This window comes from Mustelus asterias, chromosome 15, assembly GCF_964213995.1.
Source record: "Mustelus asterias chromosome 15, sMusAst1.hap1.1, whole genome shotgun sequence".
NCBI classification, from domain to species: Eukaryota; Metazoa; Chordata; class Chondrichthyes; order Carcharhiniformes; family Triakidae; genus Mustelus; species Mustelus asterias.
In genome coordinates, this window is record NC_135815.1 from 93,075,789 (window position 1) to 93,093,854 (window position 18,066).

The 18,066-nt window shown below is 45.5% G+C and overlaps 1 protein-coding gene across 1 annotated transcript in view; it reads right to left on the minus strand.

The window, feature by feature from the left end:
• fermt1 (FERM domain containing kindlin 1) overlaps positions 1-17,693 on the minus strand; it is an 86,109-nt gene extending 68,416 nt beyond the window's left edge. The window contains exons 1-2 of the mRNA XM_078230610.1: positions 17,554-17,693; positions 5,458-5,627 (exon numbers count right to left, since the gene is read on the minus strand). Coding sequence (XP_078086736.1) covers positions 5,458-5,608 — 151 coding nt within the window. The 5' untranslated portion in view covers positions 5,609-5,627; positions 17,554-17,693. The remainder of the gene's footprint in view (positions 1-5,457; positions 5,628-17,553) is intronic.
• Positions 17,694-18,066: the final 373 nt, after the last annotated feature.

Here is an 18,066-nt window from a genome sequence, read left to right on the forward strand (position 1 = left end):
CTCCCATCCATTGACTCCATCTACACTCCCCATTGCCTTGGGTAATTTAGCAGCCAGTATAATCAAGGATCCAATGCACCCTGGACATACTTTCTTCCACCTTCTTCCGTCAGGAAAAAGATACAAGAACCTGAAAACAATTAGCAACAGACTCAAGAGCAGCTTCTTCCCTGCTGCCATCAGACTTTTGAATGGACCCACCTCTCATTAAGTTGATCTATCTCTACGCCCTAGCTCTGACAGTAACACTACATTCTGCACTCTCTCCTTTCCTTCTCCCCTATGTACTCTGTGAATGGTATGCTTTGTCTGTATAGTGCGCAGGAAACAATACCTTTCACTGTATCACAATACATGTGACAATAATAAATCAAATCAAATCAAATCACCTTGATCTTAAGATATTCAAATTGATCCTTTGAATGGACAACTACAAGTCATGTTAGTAGTTTATTGTTATTAATGTGTGAATAATGGCCTCTACAAGGCAAAGTGAGCACTGATTTGCCTCCATGGTATCCTGCAATTTTATATTTCTAGTTGCACTCAAATAAGAAAATCCCAGGAATCTGTTATTGCCTCCCACTTCACCCCCTCCCCCCTCACCCGACTCTTCCTCATTGACATGCTGCCCCTTGGAGGTGTTGGAGGGAATGAACAAACTGAGTCTTCCGAGGCTGTGCAGAACTTCAACAAAAATGGCTTTACTCAACATGCATGAGGAAGAGCAGAACTTGTGGCTGTAACTACAGCTTGCTTCCGAGCTACTCTGCTGACCATTGGTTCTTACAGATCCTTATATCCCTTTCTTCACATTGCAAAACATTGCTTTTACATCAGGTCATCATAGTGTTATCTTGAATTGGTTAAGGTTCTGTTTTTGATTACATTAGATGGTTCCATTGTCTTGTGTGCTTTAGCATTAATCATTTTCCGGTCATCTCCTGTCTACCTGTTTACAATACCAAAGTGTTGTGGTTGTCAAACTGATTTCGATGGGGTGTTACTTGCCCCATCTCCTGGACACTTGATTAGTTTTTCAGAGGCACAATTGTTCCTCTCGACTTTTAGAACCTTGATAAGTGATATCAATTCTCAAATGGTTGTTATAACCTTGGAGCAGTACCACCTCAGTTGTGTCTATTTTCGTGCCGCCTGAGATGTAGTTACTTGTATTTTGTCCTGTCTGCCTGCAGTGAATGTGGATAGCACAGTGCTGTCTCCTTAACCTTTTCCACACATTCCACTCCTGCTTGTAGCCCACACTCCCTGGGTTTAACCTACTACAGATGTAAACTTGGGCCGGAACCTTCTGGCCATTCATGTCGGCAGGATCTTCTGGCCCCGCCTACAGTGTACTCCCTCTGCAGGTTTCCTGGCAGCATTGGACGCATTCAACGTGAAACCTCGTTGTCAAAAATCAGGACCAGAAGATCTTGCCGCTCGCCAATGGCAAGCTGCCTCCGTGAATCACGTGGTGGGTTGCCCATCGAGTAAGCTTCTAAATGCATGCCAACTGTGCTTGGATCTATCTCATCACACCTCAAAGTTTCTACTGTCTCTGTTGCTCGATTGCTATCCTGATATTCAATTACGGCTGAGCTGTAATCTGCTCCTGTTTGGGACATTGGGACGATCAAAACTATCCTTTGGGTCTCTGCCACAAGCAGCGCATCCTCACCATTCCCCTCCCCGGTCACTGATACAGACTGTTCCCTAACCCAATGTCCTATTTGGCCCTAAGCCACATTTCTGATCTCATATATACTCTCTTATCAACTCTGTCTACTTTTGCCTGCATACCAGCTACCCCTGTCCCTGCTTTAGCCTCATAGAATCATAGAAACCCTACAGTACAGAAAGAAGCCATTCGGCCCATCGAGTCTGCACTGACCACAATCCCACCCAGGCCCGACCCCCATATCCCTACATATTTTCTCTCTAATCTCTCTAATCTACGCATCTCAGGACACGAAGGGCAATTTTTAGCATGGCCAATCAACCTAACCCGTACATCTTTGGACTGCAGAAGGAAACCGGAGCACCCGGAGGAAACCCACGCAGACATGAGGAGAATGTGCAAACTCCACACAGACAGTGACCCAAGCCGGGAATCGAACCCAGGTCCCTGGAGCTGTGAAGCAGCAGTGCTAACCACTGTGCTACCGTGCCGCCCATGCCTTTGTCAGTTGCAGACTGGGCCATTCCAATCTGCTCTCGGTCAGCCTCCCATCCTCCCCCCCCACAATTTCAATTCAATTCTGTTGCTCTACACACAATCCTGCAACAGGTCCCAATTAACCTATCACCCCTACCAGTTGATCTACATTGGTATCTCAGGGTTTAAACCCATTTATGGCGTGGCCATTTCCTATCTCCCTCAAAGAACAAAGAACAGTACAGCACAGGAAACAGGCCCTTCGGCCCTCCAAGCCTGTGCTGCTCATTGGTCCAACTAGACCATTCGTCTGTATCCCTCCATTCCCAGACTGCTCATGTGACTATCCAGGTAAGTCTTAAACAATGCCAGCGTGTCTGCCTCCACCACCCTACTTGGCAGCGCATTCCAGGCCCCCACCACTCTCTGTGTAAAAAACGTCCCTCTGATACCTGAGTTATACCTCGCCCCTCTCACCTTGAGCCCGTGACCCCTTGTGATCGTCACCTCCGACCTGGGAAAAAGCTTCCCACTGTTCACCCTATCTATACCCTTCATAATTTTGTACACCTCTATTAGGTCTCCCCTCATTCTCCGTCTTTCCAGGGAGAACAAGCCCAGTTTACCCAATCTCTCCTCATAGCTAAGACCCTCCATAGCAGGCAACATCCTGGTAAACCTTCGCTGCACTCTCTCTAAAGCCTCCAGGTCTTTCTGGCCGTGCGGCGACCAGAACTGGACGCAGTACTCCAAATGTGGCCTAACCAGCGTTCTATACAGCTGCAACATCAGACTCCAGCTTTTATACTCTATACCCCGTCCTATAAAGCAAGCATACCATATGCCTTCTTCACCACCTTCTCCACCTGTGCTGCCACCTTCAAGGATTTGTGGACTTGCACACCCAGGTCCCTCTGTGTTTCTATACTCTTGATGGCTTTGCCATTTGTTGTATAACTCCCCCCTACATTAGTTCTTCCAAAATGCATCACTTTGCATTTATCTCGCCTCAGCCCTCAGCCCACCACCGTCAATATCACTCTGTGATATAAACTTGTAGGCCAGACCAGTCAAGCATGGCAGATTTCCTTCTCTAAAGGATATGAGTGAATATTGACCATGGAACCAACTATGAGGGAAAAGTTGTATCCCTAGTGCCCACATCTAAGTCATAGAATCATAGAATCCCTACAGTGCGGAAGGAGGCCATTCGGCCCATCGTGTCTGCACCAACCACAATCCCACCCAGGCCCTATTCCCGTAATCTCACATATTTACCCTGCTAATACCCCAGACACTAAGGCGAATTTAGCATGGCCAATCAACCTAACCTGCACATCTTTGGAGTGTGGGAGGGAACCGGAGCACCTGGAGGAAACCCACGCAGACACAGGGAGAAAGTGCAAACTCCGCACAGTGACCCAAGGCAGGAATTGAACCCAGGTCACTGGAACTGTGAGGCAGCAGTGCTAACCCACTGTGCCACCGTGCCACCTTCCATCAAAATGAACGCAAAATTGCAGGTGTACGTGGCTAAATTCCTGACGGTCTCTGAAGCTGGAGAATTGTTGCACAAGTTATCCCTGTAGAGTTTAACCCTCAGGCTTGTGCGCAAAACCAAGGTTTCCACTGAACCTGGGATAGAGTTATGGCAGAGGAGTGGGAGAGGCCTTGAGGAATGACAGATGCATGTCTTAAGAGCAGTTTCAGGAGAATAATGATCAACCTGAAGCGTCCGTTTCTCACGCTATCTATCCTCATGGCCTCTGTGAGTGAGATAGTGGGCACTGATTTTGATTTATTATTGTCACATGTATTGGGATACAGTGAAAAGTATTGTTTCTTGCGTGCGATACAGAGAAAGCATACCGTTCATAGAGAAGGAAAGGAGAGAGTGCAGAATGTAGTGTTACAGTCATAGCCAGGGTGTAGAGAAAGATCAACTTAATGCAAGGTAGGCCCATTCAAAGGTCTGACAGCAGCAGGGAAGAAGCTGTTCTTGAGTCGGTTGGTACGTGATCTCAGACTTTTGTATCTTTTTCCCGACGGAAGAAGGTGGGAGAAGAGTATGTCTGTGGGTCAATTTGTTTTAAATTCTGGAGGGCTCTTGTGCTATAAGCCACACCTCCCAAGGAACCGGGATTTTGACTTCCCAAACTTGTGCCAGTTAAGGCACCTACAGAGGATGGATTTTAGGATCCCTTGTTGTAGCACAATAATAGGGATCAGGTCAGCCATTTCCGTCTGTCCATACACTTGTAAATCTCATTAAAGCCCAGGCTCCAAAGTGATTGGATATTGTGCTAACCACCTTCACAGGGGCGGCATGGTGGCACAGTAGTCAGCAGTGCTGTCTCACAGCACTGGTGACCCAGGTTCAATTCTGGCCTCAGGTCACTGTCTGTGTGGAGTTTTCACGTTCTCCCCATGTCTGCGTGGGTTTCCTCCAGGTGCTCCGGTTTCCTCCCGCAGTCCAAAGATGTGTGGGTTAGGTGCATTGGCCATGCTAAATTGCCCCTCAATGTCGGGGGGACTAGCTAGTGTAAATGCATGGGGTTATGGGGATAGGGCCTGGGTGGGATTGTGGTTGGTGCAGACTCGATGGGCCAAATGCTCTGCTCTGTAGGATTCTATGATTCTGGCAGCACCAGGGACTCGGGTTCAATTCCGTCCTTGGTAGACTGTCAGTGTGGAGTTTGCACATTCTCCCCATGTTTGCATGGGTTTCCTCCGGATGCTCTGGTTTCCACCCACAGTCCAAAAACGTGCAAGTTAGGTGGATTGGCCATGCTAAATTGCCCCTTAGTTTCAGGGGATTAGTGGGTTAAATGCATGGGGTTACAGGGATAGGGCAGCGGATGGGCCTGGGTAAGATGCTGAGTCAGTGCAGACTCGATGGGCAGAATGGCCTTCTTCTGCACTGTAGAGATTCTTTGGTCCTCTATCATATATTAAGTTGATCTTTCTCCACACCCTAGCTATGACTGTAACACTACATTCTCCTTCCTCTCTTTTCCTTTTATCCTATGTATTCTATGAATGGTATGTTTTGCTTCTATAGTCTGCAAGAAACAACTTTCACTGTATTCTTGATGGACTTGATGGGCTGAATGGCCTCCTTCTGCACTGTATGATTCTATGATTCCAGTACAGGTGACAATAATAAATCAAATCAACATCAAATCAAATTTTATACTAAAATAGTATCCTCGAATGGGTTTTTAGGGATTAAATGTGCTGAAAATTGCTTTGTCAAGCATGACATAGCTCACACTTGGAAATAAGAGATTTTCACTTACGAATTTGTTCCACTAATTTTAGCATGACTCCTCCAACATGGCAGTCCCCAGTAACTCGCAAGTTAAACTCCAGCAGTGAGTCTTCATCTGGCTGATCTACCTGAACGTTCAGTTCCCATGAAGAGGCGCCATAATCATTGGATGATGTCATCTTGTCAGGAATTCCAGCTCTATCAATGAAAGATAATACAAAATGTACAAAGCTTAGCATTTCCTGTCTCACTTGTCATTTGCACAGCATGGGTTTTCAGGCAGTCTCACCTCTGATCAAGCTTAACGTTTGAACCGTTTATCTTGCAATTCGAATTCTAACCAATACTATCTCGTTACAGAAATTAGTCAGGAAATTTCTTAGAGCAGCTGGTCAGCACGGGGGCACAGTGGTTAGCACAGCTGCCTCACAGTGCCAGGGACCTGTGTTCAATTCCTGCCTTGGGTGTCTGTTCGGAGTTTGCACGTCTCCCCGTGTCTGCGTGAGTTTCCTCCGGATGCTCCGGTTTCCTCCCACAGTCCGAAAAGAACATTCTCCTCGTGTCTGCGTGGGTTTCCTCCGGGTGCTCCGGTTTCCTCCCACAGTCCAAAGATGTGCGGGTTAGGTTGATTGGCCAGGTTAAAAATTGCCCCTTAGAGTCCTGGGATGTGTAGGTTAGAGGGATTAGCGGGTAAATATGTGGGGATAGGGCCTGGGTGAGATTGTGGTCGGTGCAGATTCGATGGGCCGAATGGCCTCCTTCTGCACTGTAGGGTTTCTATGATTTCTATGATTTCTATGTGCTGGTTAGATGCATTGGCCATGCTAAATTCTCCCTCAGTGTACCCGAACAGGCAATGGAGTGTGGCGACTAGGGGAGTTTCACAGTAACTTCATTGCAGTGTTAATATAAGCCGACTTGTGGCACTAATAAATAAACTTAAAAAATGCCTGAGAAAACCTCAAGGGCAATTAGAAATGGGTAATAATTTCTGGCCTAGCCAACGATGCCCATGTCCCATGTATTAAATTAAAGGTGACATTATGTATTGCATGCTGCCAGTATCATAACAAGTGAAACTGGGGATATCTCTGAGTTCATTTGCCAGGATTGACCAGTTCAAAGGGAAAGAATATAATGGATCTCGAGAGAAATATTTTTCTTACAACAGCTCTGACTAAGGGTCATCCAGACTCGAAGGTGGCACAGTGGTTAGCACTGCTGCCCCACAGTGCCAGGGACCTGGGTTCGATTCCCGGCTTGGGTCACTGTCTGTGTGGAGTTTGCATGTTCTCCCCATGTCTGCATGGGTTTCGTCTGGGTGCTCCGGCTTTCTCCCACAGTCCGAAAAGATGTGCTGGTTAGATGCATTGGCCGTGCTAAATTCTTCCTCGGTGTACCCGAACAGGCGCCGGAGTGTGGTGACTCGGGGATTTTCACAGTTACTTCATTGCAGTGTTAATGTAAGCCTACTTGTGACACTAACGAATTAACTTATTTCTTTATGAGTTTAAAAGATTTACTGTGTGGGTCATTTGCATCACAGTATTTTAATGAACGTTGAAATTCAAAGCAGGAATAGGCCACTTGGCCACTGAGCCTGCTTTGCCTTTCAGTGAGATTGTAGGGAGGGATCTGACTGTGGCCTCAACTCTGCTTTCCTTCTTATCCCCCTTCACTCCCTTATCAAACAAAGACCTATCTAACACAGCTTTAAAAATATTCACCGGCCCTGCTTCCAACGCTCTCTTGGGGAGGAGAGTTGTTTTGTAGAATAAGACACTTCTTCAGTTGATCATCACTGATGGATCAGAAGACAAATGCAGTTTACAGAGCAGAGTGATAGCATCCAACCCGAGATTTGGCCTCCCACCGTATTAACTTGGTTAATCACAGCTGGTCAGTAAGTTAGGTATAATGCAATTGGCCTTGGCACCCGACACAGCAAAGGATGAAAGATTTTCCAAATGTCTCAATCGATCATGGTCCATTGGTTGCTGTATTCCAAAGATGTGCGGGTTAGGTGGATTGGCCATGCTAAATTGCCCCTTAGTGTCAGGGGGTTAAATACGTGGGGTTATAGGGATAGGGCCTGGTGGGATTGTTGCTGGTGCAGGCTCGATGGGCCAAATGGCCTCCTTCTGCACTGTAGGGACTCTATGATTCAATTCTGATGTGTGAGATTTTGCGTGTGAACATCGACTGAGGATACGACTGGCTGAGTTGAGCTTCTACACACACGTGTGCGCACACAATCATGCCATGGAATCATAGTACTGTTACGGTGCAAAAGGAGGCCATTTGGCCCATCGTGTATGCACCAGCTCTCCAAACAAGCATTATGGCTTGTGGTGCCATTCCCCTGCCTTGGTAGATCCACTCAGGTGCGCCGAGACTGGAGATATGCAAATATCATGCAAATGCTTCCCCTTCTAGAACAGTCTAGGACAAGAGTTTATAGTTGTAGAGTAAGGGGGGGGAGGTTCAAGATAGAGACAACCTTCACCAGCAACAATCCCACCCAGACCCTATCCCCATAACCCTGCATATTTACTCTGCTAATCCTCCTGACACTAAAGGGCATCCCTGGCCTTTTGCCCCATATCCCTGCACATTGTTTCTATTCAAGTAATCATCCAAAATATCACAGTGAATACATATCTTAAATTTTATGCTGAATTTTACCAATGCTATCCCTGCTAACACTACAAGACATTCTTTGCATTCATCAGCACAAATCTCTTCCAGCAGAAGAAACACACCTTTCTGTACCTCTCACCTTATTCTGTCACTGCACAGGGATAGATTCATTGTAAATCTTCCTCTGCTGTCACTCAAGTAACACACCTCAAATAAACAGTTCCTGTTATAGCACATAGGCATGATGTGGAGATGCTGGCGTTGGACTGGGGTAAGCACATTAAGAAGTCTGACAACACCAGGTTAAAGTCCAACAGGTTTATATCCAACAGATTACATAGGAACATAGCAACATAGGAATTGGGAGCGAGAGTAGGCAATTCAGCCCTTCGAGCCCACTCCGCCATTCTTTATGATCATGACTGATGTCCATCTCATCCTAACTCCACTTCCCTGCCTTTTCCCCATAGCCCTTTATCCCGCTTTTGATCAAATATTTATCTATCTCTTTCTTGAATCCATTGATTGATTCTGCATCTGTAGAAATTAAGTTACAACAACAAGACAACTCTGTCAGCAAGTCAAACAAGGCCTCATTTGAGGTCAGCAGTTCAGGAAAGAGACTAATCTAACCTTGTGTCAGTTTCGTAAACATTACATTCCTGGCTTTGGCCACAAGATGAAGCAAAGACAAGTTACCATGACAAATAGCTAAAAAACAAGATATGTTGATATAATTATGCTAATGAAGGAGATGGGTTTCTATTGGATAAGACAGGGCAAAATCTATGCTATGATGGACTATGTATGCAAATGAAGGATGAGAAAGTTGCTCGTTTCTCATTTGCTGTAATTAACTATAACTGCTAATTATCTGTATGTATCAACAGAACATCACAGTGAAATTCAATGTGTCTGTTCTCCTTGCTAGCAAGTAATAAAAGCTTAAAAGATTTGAGTGCTCACCATGCATTGTCTAACCACAATCCCACCCAGGTCCTATCCCTATAACCCCATGCATTTACCCTAGCTAGTCCCCCTGACACTAAGGGACAATTTAGCATGGCCAATCCACCTAACCCGCACATCTTTGGACTGTGTGAGGAAACCGGAGCACCCGGAGGAAACCCATGCAGACACAGGGAGAAAGTGCAAACTCCACACAGACAGATCTTTCTCTGCACCCTAGCTATGACTGTAACACTACATTATGCACCCTCTCCTTTCCTTCTCTATGAACAGTATGCTTTGTCTGTATAGCGTGCAAGAAACAATACTTTTCACTGTATTCCAATACATGTGGCAATAATAAATCAAATCAAATCAAATCGAAAGGAAGTTGGTGGTCTGTGGAGCATCAGATTCTTGAGGTGACATCGCTGGACCCAATCTACAGCGGAGACAGAAATAGCGACCTAGCTCTCTGAAGATTGCAAATGTTTTGGAGTGCAGTGAGTTCTCAAATGGCTCTTGGCAAATATTTGCAGACTTCACCCATCATTACTTATTTGGACAACAATCTCCAGGTACACCTTAACATTGCAAAGCGCTGGTCCCAATTACAGCTGCAACTTGATCATACAAGCCAGGCCAGTTCAGTACTCCTTGCAGGTTTAAAATAAAAGCTATTAGGATAGCATTAGGAGCTAATGTTAATATTTATTGACCTGACTCCCGCAGATTTTCCTAGCTTTTTTGGGTTCAGATTTTCCTCCCCTTTTTGATACTAGAAATAAAAAATGAAACACGTTCCAAAAAAATTTGCATCAGACATCAGACCCAGGGGTAAGCTTTCTGATCCCGCCTGCCACCGGAATCGTCATGGGTGGAATGGATAATTTAACGGACCATTGAATGATCCGTCGACCTTGGGCAGGAATTTCTGGTCCCTGGGTAAGCAGGAATGGAAAATCCTCACCCGTGTTAAAAAGAAAATCTTCATTGGTCCTGATGGTTAGCGCTGCTGCCTCACAGCGCCAGGGACCCGGGTTCAATTCCGACCTTGGGTCGCTGTCTGTGTGGAGTTTGCACGTTCTCCTCGTGTCTGCGTGGGTTTCCTCCGGGTGCTCCGCTTTCCTCCCACAGTCCCAAAGATGCACAGGTTAGGTGGATTGGCCACGATAAATTGTCCCTCAGTGTCTGGGGGATTAGCAAGGGTAAATTCATGAGGGGATAGGACCTGGGTGGGATTGTTGGCTCAATGGGCCAAATGGCCTCCTTCTGCACTGTAGAGATTCTATGATTCTATACTATTCAATGATTCTATGTTTTAAGGATTTACTGAGGTGGAGTCATAAAGTCATAGAGCCATAGATGTTTACAGCATGGAAACAGGCCCTTTAGCCCAACTTGTCCATGCCGCCCCTTTTTTTTAAACCCCTAAGCTAATCCCAATTGCCCATATTTGGCTCACATCCCTCTATACCCATCGTACCCATGTAACTATCTAAAGGCTTTTTATCAAACAAAATTGTACCCGCTTCTACTACAACCTCTGGCAGTTTGTTCCAGACACTCACCACCCTCTGTGTGAAAAAATTGCCCTTCTGGACACTTTTGTATCTCTCCCCTCTCACCTTAAATCTATGCCCTCGAGTTTTAGACTCCCCTACCTTTGGGAAAAGATATTGACTATCTAGCTGATCTATGCCCCTCATTATTTTATAGACCGCTATAAGATGGCCCCTCAGCTTTCTACGCTCCAGAGAAAAAGGTCCCAGTCTATCCAGCCTCTCCTTATGACTCAAGTCCGGGTAGCATCCTAGTAAATCGTTTCTGCACTCTTTCTATCCTTTGTATAATACGGTGACCAGAATTGCACACAGTATTCCAAGTGTGGCCTTACCAATGTCTAGTACAACTTCAACAAGACTGTCCCAACCCCTGTATTCAATGTTCTGGCCAATGAAACCAAGCATGCTGAATGCCTTCTTCACCACTCTGTCCACCTGTGACTCCACTTTCAGGGAGCTATGAACCTGTATCCCTAGATCTCTTTGTTCTGTAACTCTCCCCAACGCCCTACCATTAACTGAGTAAGTCCTGCTCTGGTTCAACCTACCAAAATGCATCACCTCGCATTTGTCTAAATTAAACTCCATCCGCCATTCGTCAGCCCACTGCCCCAATTGATCAAGATTCAATTCGAGATAACCTACTTCACTGTCCACTATGCCACTAATCTTGGTGTCATCTGCAAACTTACAAACTATGCCTCCTATATTCTCATCCAAATCATTAATATAAATGACAAATAACAGTGGACCCAGCACTGATTCCTGAGGCACACCGCTGGTCACAGGCCTCTAGTTTGAAAAAACCCGGAGACCTGTGACTAGCGGTGTGATAACCCGCTGATAACCCACCAAGAATTAATTTTAAGAGAAAAAAAGCATTTTTTTGTAACAGGAATCAAGAAGGCAACAGACATAGGTTGTGTATACATGGAGATGGTGTCACACCAACAAGAAGCAGGAGTAGGCCATTCCACCCCTTGAGCCTGCTCCTCCATTTAACAAGATCATGTCTGATTTGATAGCAACCTCAAGTCTGCATCCCACCTTCCCACGTTAACCTATCACCCCCTTGTTGACCAAGAATCTACCCACCTCTGGCTTAAAAATATTCAAAGACTCTGCGCCCACTTCCTTTTCAGGAGTTCCAAAGACCCTCTGGAGAGAAACAATTCTCCTCCTCTCTCTTTTTAAATGGGCGCCCGCTTATTTTAACCAGTGATCCGAGTTATAGATTCTGCCACAAGAGGAAACATAGAAAACAGGAGCAGGAGGAGGCCATTTGGCCCTTCAAGCCTGCTCCACCGTTCATTATGATCATGGCTGATCATCCAACTCAATAGCCTAATCCCACCTTCCCCCCATATCCTTTGATCTCCTTCACCTCAAATGCTTTATCTAACGGCTTCTTGAAAACATTCAATGTTTTGGCCTCAACCACTTTCTGTGGTAGCGAATTCCACACATTCACCAGTCTCTGAGTGAAGACATTTCTCCTCATCTCTGCCGTAAACAGTCTATGCCATATCCTCAGACAGTGACCCCTGGTTCTGGACACGCACACCATCGGGAACATCCTTCCTGCATCTACTCTGCGTAATCCTGTTAGAATTTTATAGGTTTCAATGAGATTCAAAGAACAAAGAACAAAGAAAATTACAGCGCAGGAACAGGCCCTTCGACCCTCCAAGCCTGCACTGACCATGCTGCCCGACTTAACTAAAACCCCCTACCCTTCCGGGGATCATATCCCTCTATTCCCATCCTATTCATGTATTTGTCAAGACGCCCCTTAAAAGTCACTATCATATTTGCTGCACTACCTCCCCCGGCAACGAGTTCCAGGCACCCACCACCCTCTGTGTAAAAAATCTGCCTCGTACATTTCCTTTAAACCTTGCCCCAAGCACTTTAAACCTGTGTCCCCTAGTAATTGAGTCTTCCATCCTGGGAAAAAGTTTCTGACTATCTACTCTGTCCATGCCTCTCATAATCTTGTAGACTTCTACCAGGTCACCCCTCAACCTTCGTCGTTCCAGTGAGAACAAACCAAGTTTCTCCAATCTCTCCTCATAGTTGATGCCCTCCATACCAGGCAACATCCTGCTAAATCTTTTCTGTACCCTCTCCAAAGCCTCCACATCCTTCTGGTAGTGTGGCGACCAGAATTGAACACTAGTCCTCCCTCATTCTTCTGAACTCCAGCAAATACAATCCTAACTGACTCAATGGGTGCGATTCTCTGGCCATGGTTGCCCCTAAGCTGGAGAAATCCCCCCCCCCCCGAGGTCAGTGGACCTTTGCGTAGTCTGCCCCCCACCCCCTACGATTTCCGTGGCAGGTGGGACGGGAGAATTCCCCCAGTCTCTCCTCATATGTCAATCCTGCCATCCCAGGAATCAGGCTGGTAAATCTTCTCTGCACTCCCTCCAACCTTCTCAGCATTCACTCCTCTCCACATCCATCTTGTCAAGACCCCTCAGGATCTTACGTCTTCCAATCAAGTTGCCTCTTAGTCTTCTAAACTCCAGGAGATACAAGCCTAGCCCGTCCAACATTTCCTTATAATACAACCCACCCATTCCAGGTATTGGTCAGGTAGACCTTCTCTCCCAACATATTTGGCATTATGGACCAGTAATCTAGGGAGCCAGACTAACCCTCCGGGGTTCAAATCCCACAGCTGCTGGAACTTAAGTTAGTAAAATTGGGAATATGAGGCCAGTCAGCTATCATGGATTGTTGGAAAAACCCATCTGGTTCACTAATGCCCCTTTAGGGAAGGAAATCTGCCGTCCTTACCTGGTCTGGCCTATATGTGACTCCAGAGCCACAGCAACGTGGTTGACTCTCAACTATCCTCTGAAATGGCCTCGCAATCTCTCAGTTCAAGCACAATTGGGGATGGGCAACAAATATTGGGCAATAAAAGGAGCAAAGAATAGCAGTTTTCTCAATTTTTAAAATATTTTATGGGATGTGGGCATTGCATCAAAGGGATAGATCTCACCACTGTTCACGCCAGCGGGATTTTTCCATCCTGCCACAGTAAACGAAGACATGGTTGGCTGCCAAATTCTCCGAACATGCTGCAGCGGGAGCGTGGCATGAACGGCCGATAAGACCGCGCCCAAAGTGTGGCAGCTGATGCCGTACGTATTGTTCAGCTCTGACTTGGCAAAGTATGACCAATTCTAAGCCAAGTCCAACTTGACCAGCTCCCCCTGACATTCATCAGCTCCCAGAGCCCAAATACCTCAGATGCAAAATCAAAACCCTCCATTGACTGTCCCCATCTCTGCAAGCCCTGCAATCCCACTCAAGCCTCTCACACCTCCTCCTTTCTGTAGGAAAGCCCACCAATGCCCCTACTTTCTCAAGAGGCTAAGGAAATTTGGCATGCCAGCTACGGCTCTCACCAACCTTTACAGATGCACCATAGAAAGCATCCTTTCTGGATCTATCACAGTTTTGAACGGCTCCTACTCTGACCAAGACCACAAGAAACTACAAAGGGTTGTGAACGAAGCCCAGTCCATCAAGCAAACCAGTCTCCCATCCATTGACTCTGTCTACACTTCCCGCTGCCTTGGAAAAGCAAACGGCATAATCAAATGCCCCCATGACCCTTATCAGGCTCTCTTCCTCCTTCTTCCATTGGGAAAGAGATACAAAAGTCTGAGGTCACGCACTAACCTCCCTGCTGCCATCAGACTTTTGAATGGACGTACTTTGCATTAAGCTGATCTTTCTCTGCACCCTATCTGTAACTGCAACACGATGGGCAGAATTTTACCACCCTGCCCGCGACGGGCCATTGTAGCGGGTGGGAAACAGACCTTGTTTTTAAATGACTGCTTTCAAAACTAATTTTAACTGAAATGCTGTGGAACATCGTGGCTGAACAGCAGATGTGCATTTTTTGAGTTGCCAAGTTGATTGCTGTGAATTGGAAAAAAAGCTTCTTTAACATGGTTAATATTTGGTAACAAATATATATTTGTTGTAAAAGTTCCGTTGACCTCAGGTGGGACTTTCTGACCTTGGGGCGAACGCGGCTGGAAAATCCCTTGCAATATTCTGCACCCTTTCTTTTCCTTCTCCCCATGTACTCTATGAACGGTATGCTTTGTCTGTGTAGCGCAAGAAACAATACGTTTCACTGTATCCCAATCAAGTGACAATAATGAATCCAGTCAAGAAAGTCCATCACTGGCAGCTCTGCCAATAGCCATCTGGATCCCAACCTCTGGAATTCCTTCCCTAAACCCCTCTGCCCCTCTCTCCTTTAAAATCCTACTTAACAATCACCTCCTTAACCAAGCACTGGGGCAGATATCACGATGCCTTATTCTTTGACTCAACATTCATTCCTTTTATACAATAGTTTGCTCAAGTACTTTGAGACATTTTCTCTATGCTGAAGGCAACATTTGAATGCAAGTCGACATTGTTGAAAGATAAACAAATTGGGTGATGCACTACCAATCGAGCCGAGACTAGTTGTGAGCAAGACAAATAGGCTTTTATTGGCAAGAACTTGGAGCCATCCCTGTTGGTGATCTGGTCTGAACTGAGAGCAAGGGGGGAGGAGCCACCGCCTTTATACCCAGACCAGGGGGAGGAGACTTGGGCGGAACCGACAGGGATGTGCCACATATACAGGTAACAGATAGCAGATAACAGTGGTTTACCACATTGGGCAAGGAGCAAAATTAATGTAATGCTTCCCGCTGCCTCGGAAAAGCAGCCAGCATATTCAAGGACTCCACACACCCCAGACATACCCTCTTCTACCATCCTCCGTTGGGAAAAAGATACAAAAGTCTGAGATCATGTTTGATTTGATTTATCATTGTCTCATGTATTAGTATACATGAGTATACATCAGTAACCAGCCTCCCATCCATTGACACTGTCTACACTTCCCGCTGCCTCAGCAAAGCAGCCAGGATAATCAAGGACCCCACACACCCCGGACATTCTCTCTTCCACTTTCTTCCATTGGGAAAAAGATACAAAAGTCTAAGATCACGTACCAGCCGACTCAAGAACAGCTTCTTCCCTGCTGCCGTCAGACTTTTGAATGGACCTACCTTGCATTAAGTTGATCTTTCTCTACACCCTAGCTATGACTGTAACACTACATTCTGCACTCTCTTGTTTCCTTCTCTATGAACAGTATGCTCTGTCTTGTATAGCGCGCAAGAAACAATACTTTTCACTGTATGCTAATACATGTGATGATAATAAATTAAATCAAATACAGTAAAAAGTACTGTTTCTTGCGCGCTATACAGACAAAGCATACCGTTCATAGAGAAGGAAAGGAGAGAGTGCAGAATGTAGTGCTTCAGTCATAGCTAGGGTGTAGAGAAAGATCAACTTAATGCAACTGACTCAAGAACAGCTTCTTCCCTGCTGCCGTCAGACTTTTGAATGGACCTACCTTGCATTAAGTTGATCTTTCTCTACACCCTTGCTATGACTGTAACACTACATTCTGCACTCTCTCATTTCCTTCTCTATGAACAGTATGCTCTGTCTTGTATAGCACGCAAGAAACAATACTTTTCACTGTATGCTAATACATGTGACAATAATAAATCAAATCAAATACAGTAAAAAGTATTGTTTCTTGCACGCTATACAGACAAAGCATACCGTTCATAGAGAAGGAAAGGAGAGAGTGCAGAATGTAGTGTTACAGTCATAGCTAGGGTGTAGAGAAAGATCAGCTTAATGCGACCGACTCAAGAACAGCTTCTTCCCTGCTGCCATCAGACTTTTGAATGGACCGACCATATATTAAGTTTTAATTAATATTCTCCTTTCCTTCTCTATGAATGGCATGCTTTGTCTGTAGAGCGCGCAAGAAACAATGCTTTTCACTGTGACATTAATAAATCAAATCCAATCAAAAATTAAAATAATGTGAGATTAGATTGGGAGAAATCACTGGTCATGAGTTACTTATAAACAATAGTTACTTATAAATAAATCAAGATGTAAGGATTGGTGTAACACTGAGCGAAGATTTAAAACCAAGGTGCTCAAAGCTGTTGCTCCAAGGCTGAACATAGCAAATTGAAAAGAAAAAATCTGGCTATCCGACATTCCTTCAGATTATTGTGGAGTTAAGAGACCCCCCCCCCGCCTCCTCCACTTTGTAATGTAAACTGAAACCTTGACAGCACCTACAGTTCAGCAAGTGGTTACTTGCGTACAATATTCTCAGGACTCTAAATACAGGACTGTAGAAAATATTATCGACTATTGAACAAAACTAGCAAACAACAATGGCCCTATTGTAAATTAAAAAGGTGTGCTGTCACTCTCATTAACAATGCCACTTTATTTGGTGGGGGTGCGGGAGGGGGACGTGGGGAAAGGAAGGAGTGAAAAAAGCAAGGGATTTTTTTAAAGGTCACAAAGATAAGGGGGAAATCCGAGAGCAAAGAAGCTGACAGGAGTACAATGGGAGGGTCGGCATGTGAGGAGTTCTTTCAAGGGCGCTACTTAAATCTACACTCGCTGTGACAAAATGTATCAGTAGTTTATCCGAAAGGTCTTGTTGTGAAGCGATTGTTTACTCTGGGGCTGGGAGGGTTTGAGGTGAGACCCCCCTCCCCTCTACCGCCCCCCCCGCCAATTTCTTGGCACTCCTCTCTCGTGTTGTTCCTCACGAGCGGAATGCTTTTTTCTCCCGCTTTCGCGCTCTCCTGTCAACGTGTTGACAAGAAGTTTTTGTCTGCAGGCTACAAACTCCCCATCAATTCGGGGGGGGAGATAAAAAGGTAACCTCTCTTTTACAGGGGGCTTAAGAAGCTACAGATTGTCTGCAGGCTAGAAATTCCCCATCAATGGGGGAGATAAAAAGATAAACTCTCTTTTTCGGGGGCCAAAGAAGCTACAGATTGTCTGCAGGCTAGAAACTCCCCATCAATGGTTAAAGAAGAAGGTAAACTTACCTTTACAGAAGGCTGCAGAAACTACCAATAACACACAGTCTCGACATTCGTTCTTGTTGAATGTGCAAAAACCGCCCCCCCCCCCCTCAACAAAAGCTGTGCCTTTCTCACCCTCTCTCTCAGTTTTGCATGTCGACCCACCCCGCGACTGGAGAACATAAAAATGTTCCGCACGCCACTAAAGTTGGGAAGGAGAATGGCAGGTGAGAAAGAAAGAGAGAGAGAGAGATCTCAAACAGTCCCTCAGGGCACAAAGGTTTTCACTGACTTCCTGCCAGCCGATGTGTGCTTCTTTAAGTCCCGGAACTCCTTAGCTGCACGACAATGTTTGCCAACCTGCCAACTGATATTAAATGAAGCCTCCTCTCCACCCAAGAACAGTTCTTTATCCATTTAATTAATTATAGCAATATAATTCCAGCGGGCAGTTAAAATGCATTCAAGATCAATAGCTTAAACAAAGTACAGACACTCCAGGTTAATTTTCCTTTAATCATCATAGATTCCCCGCAG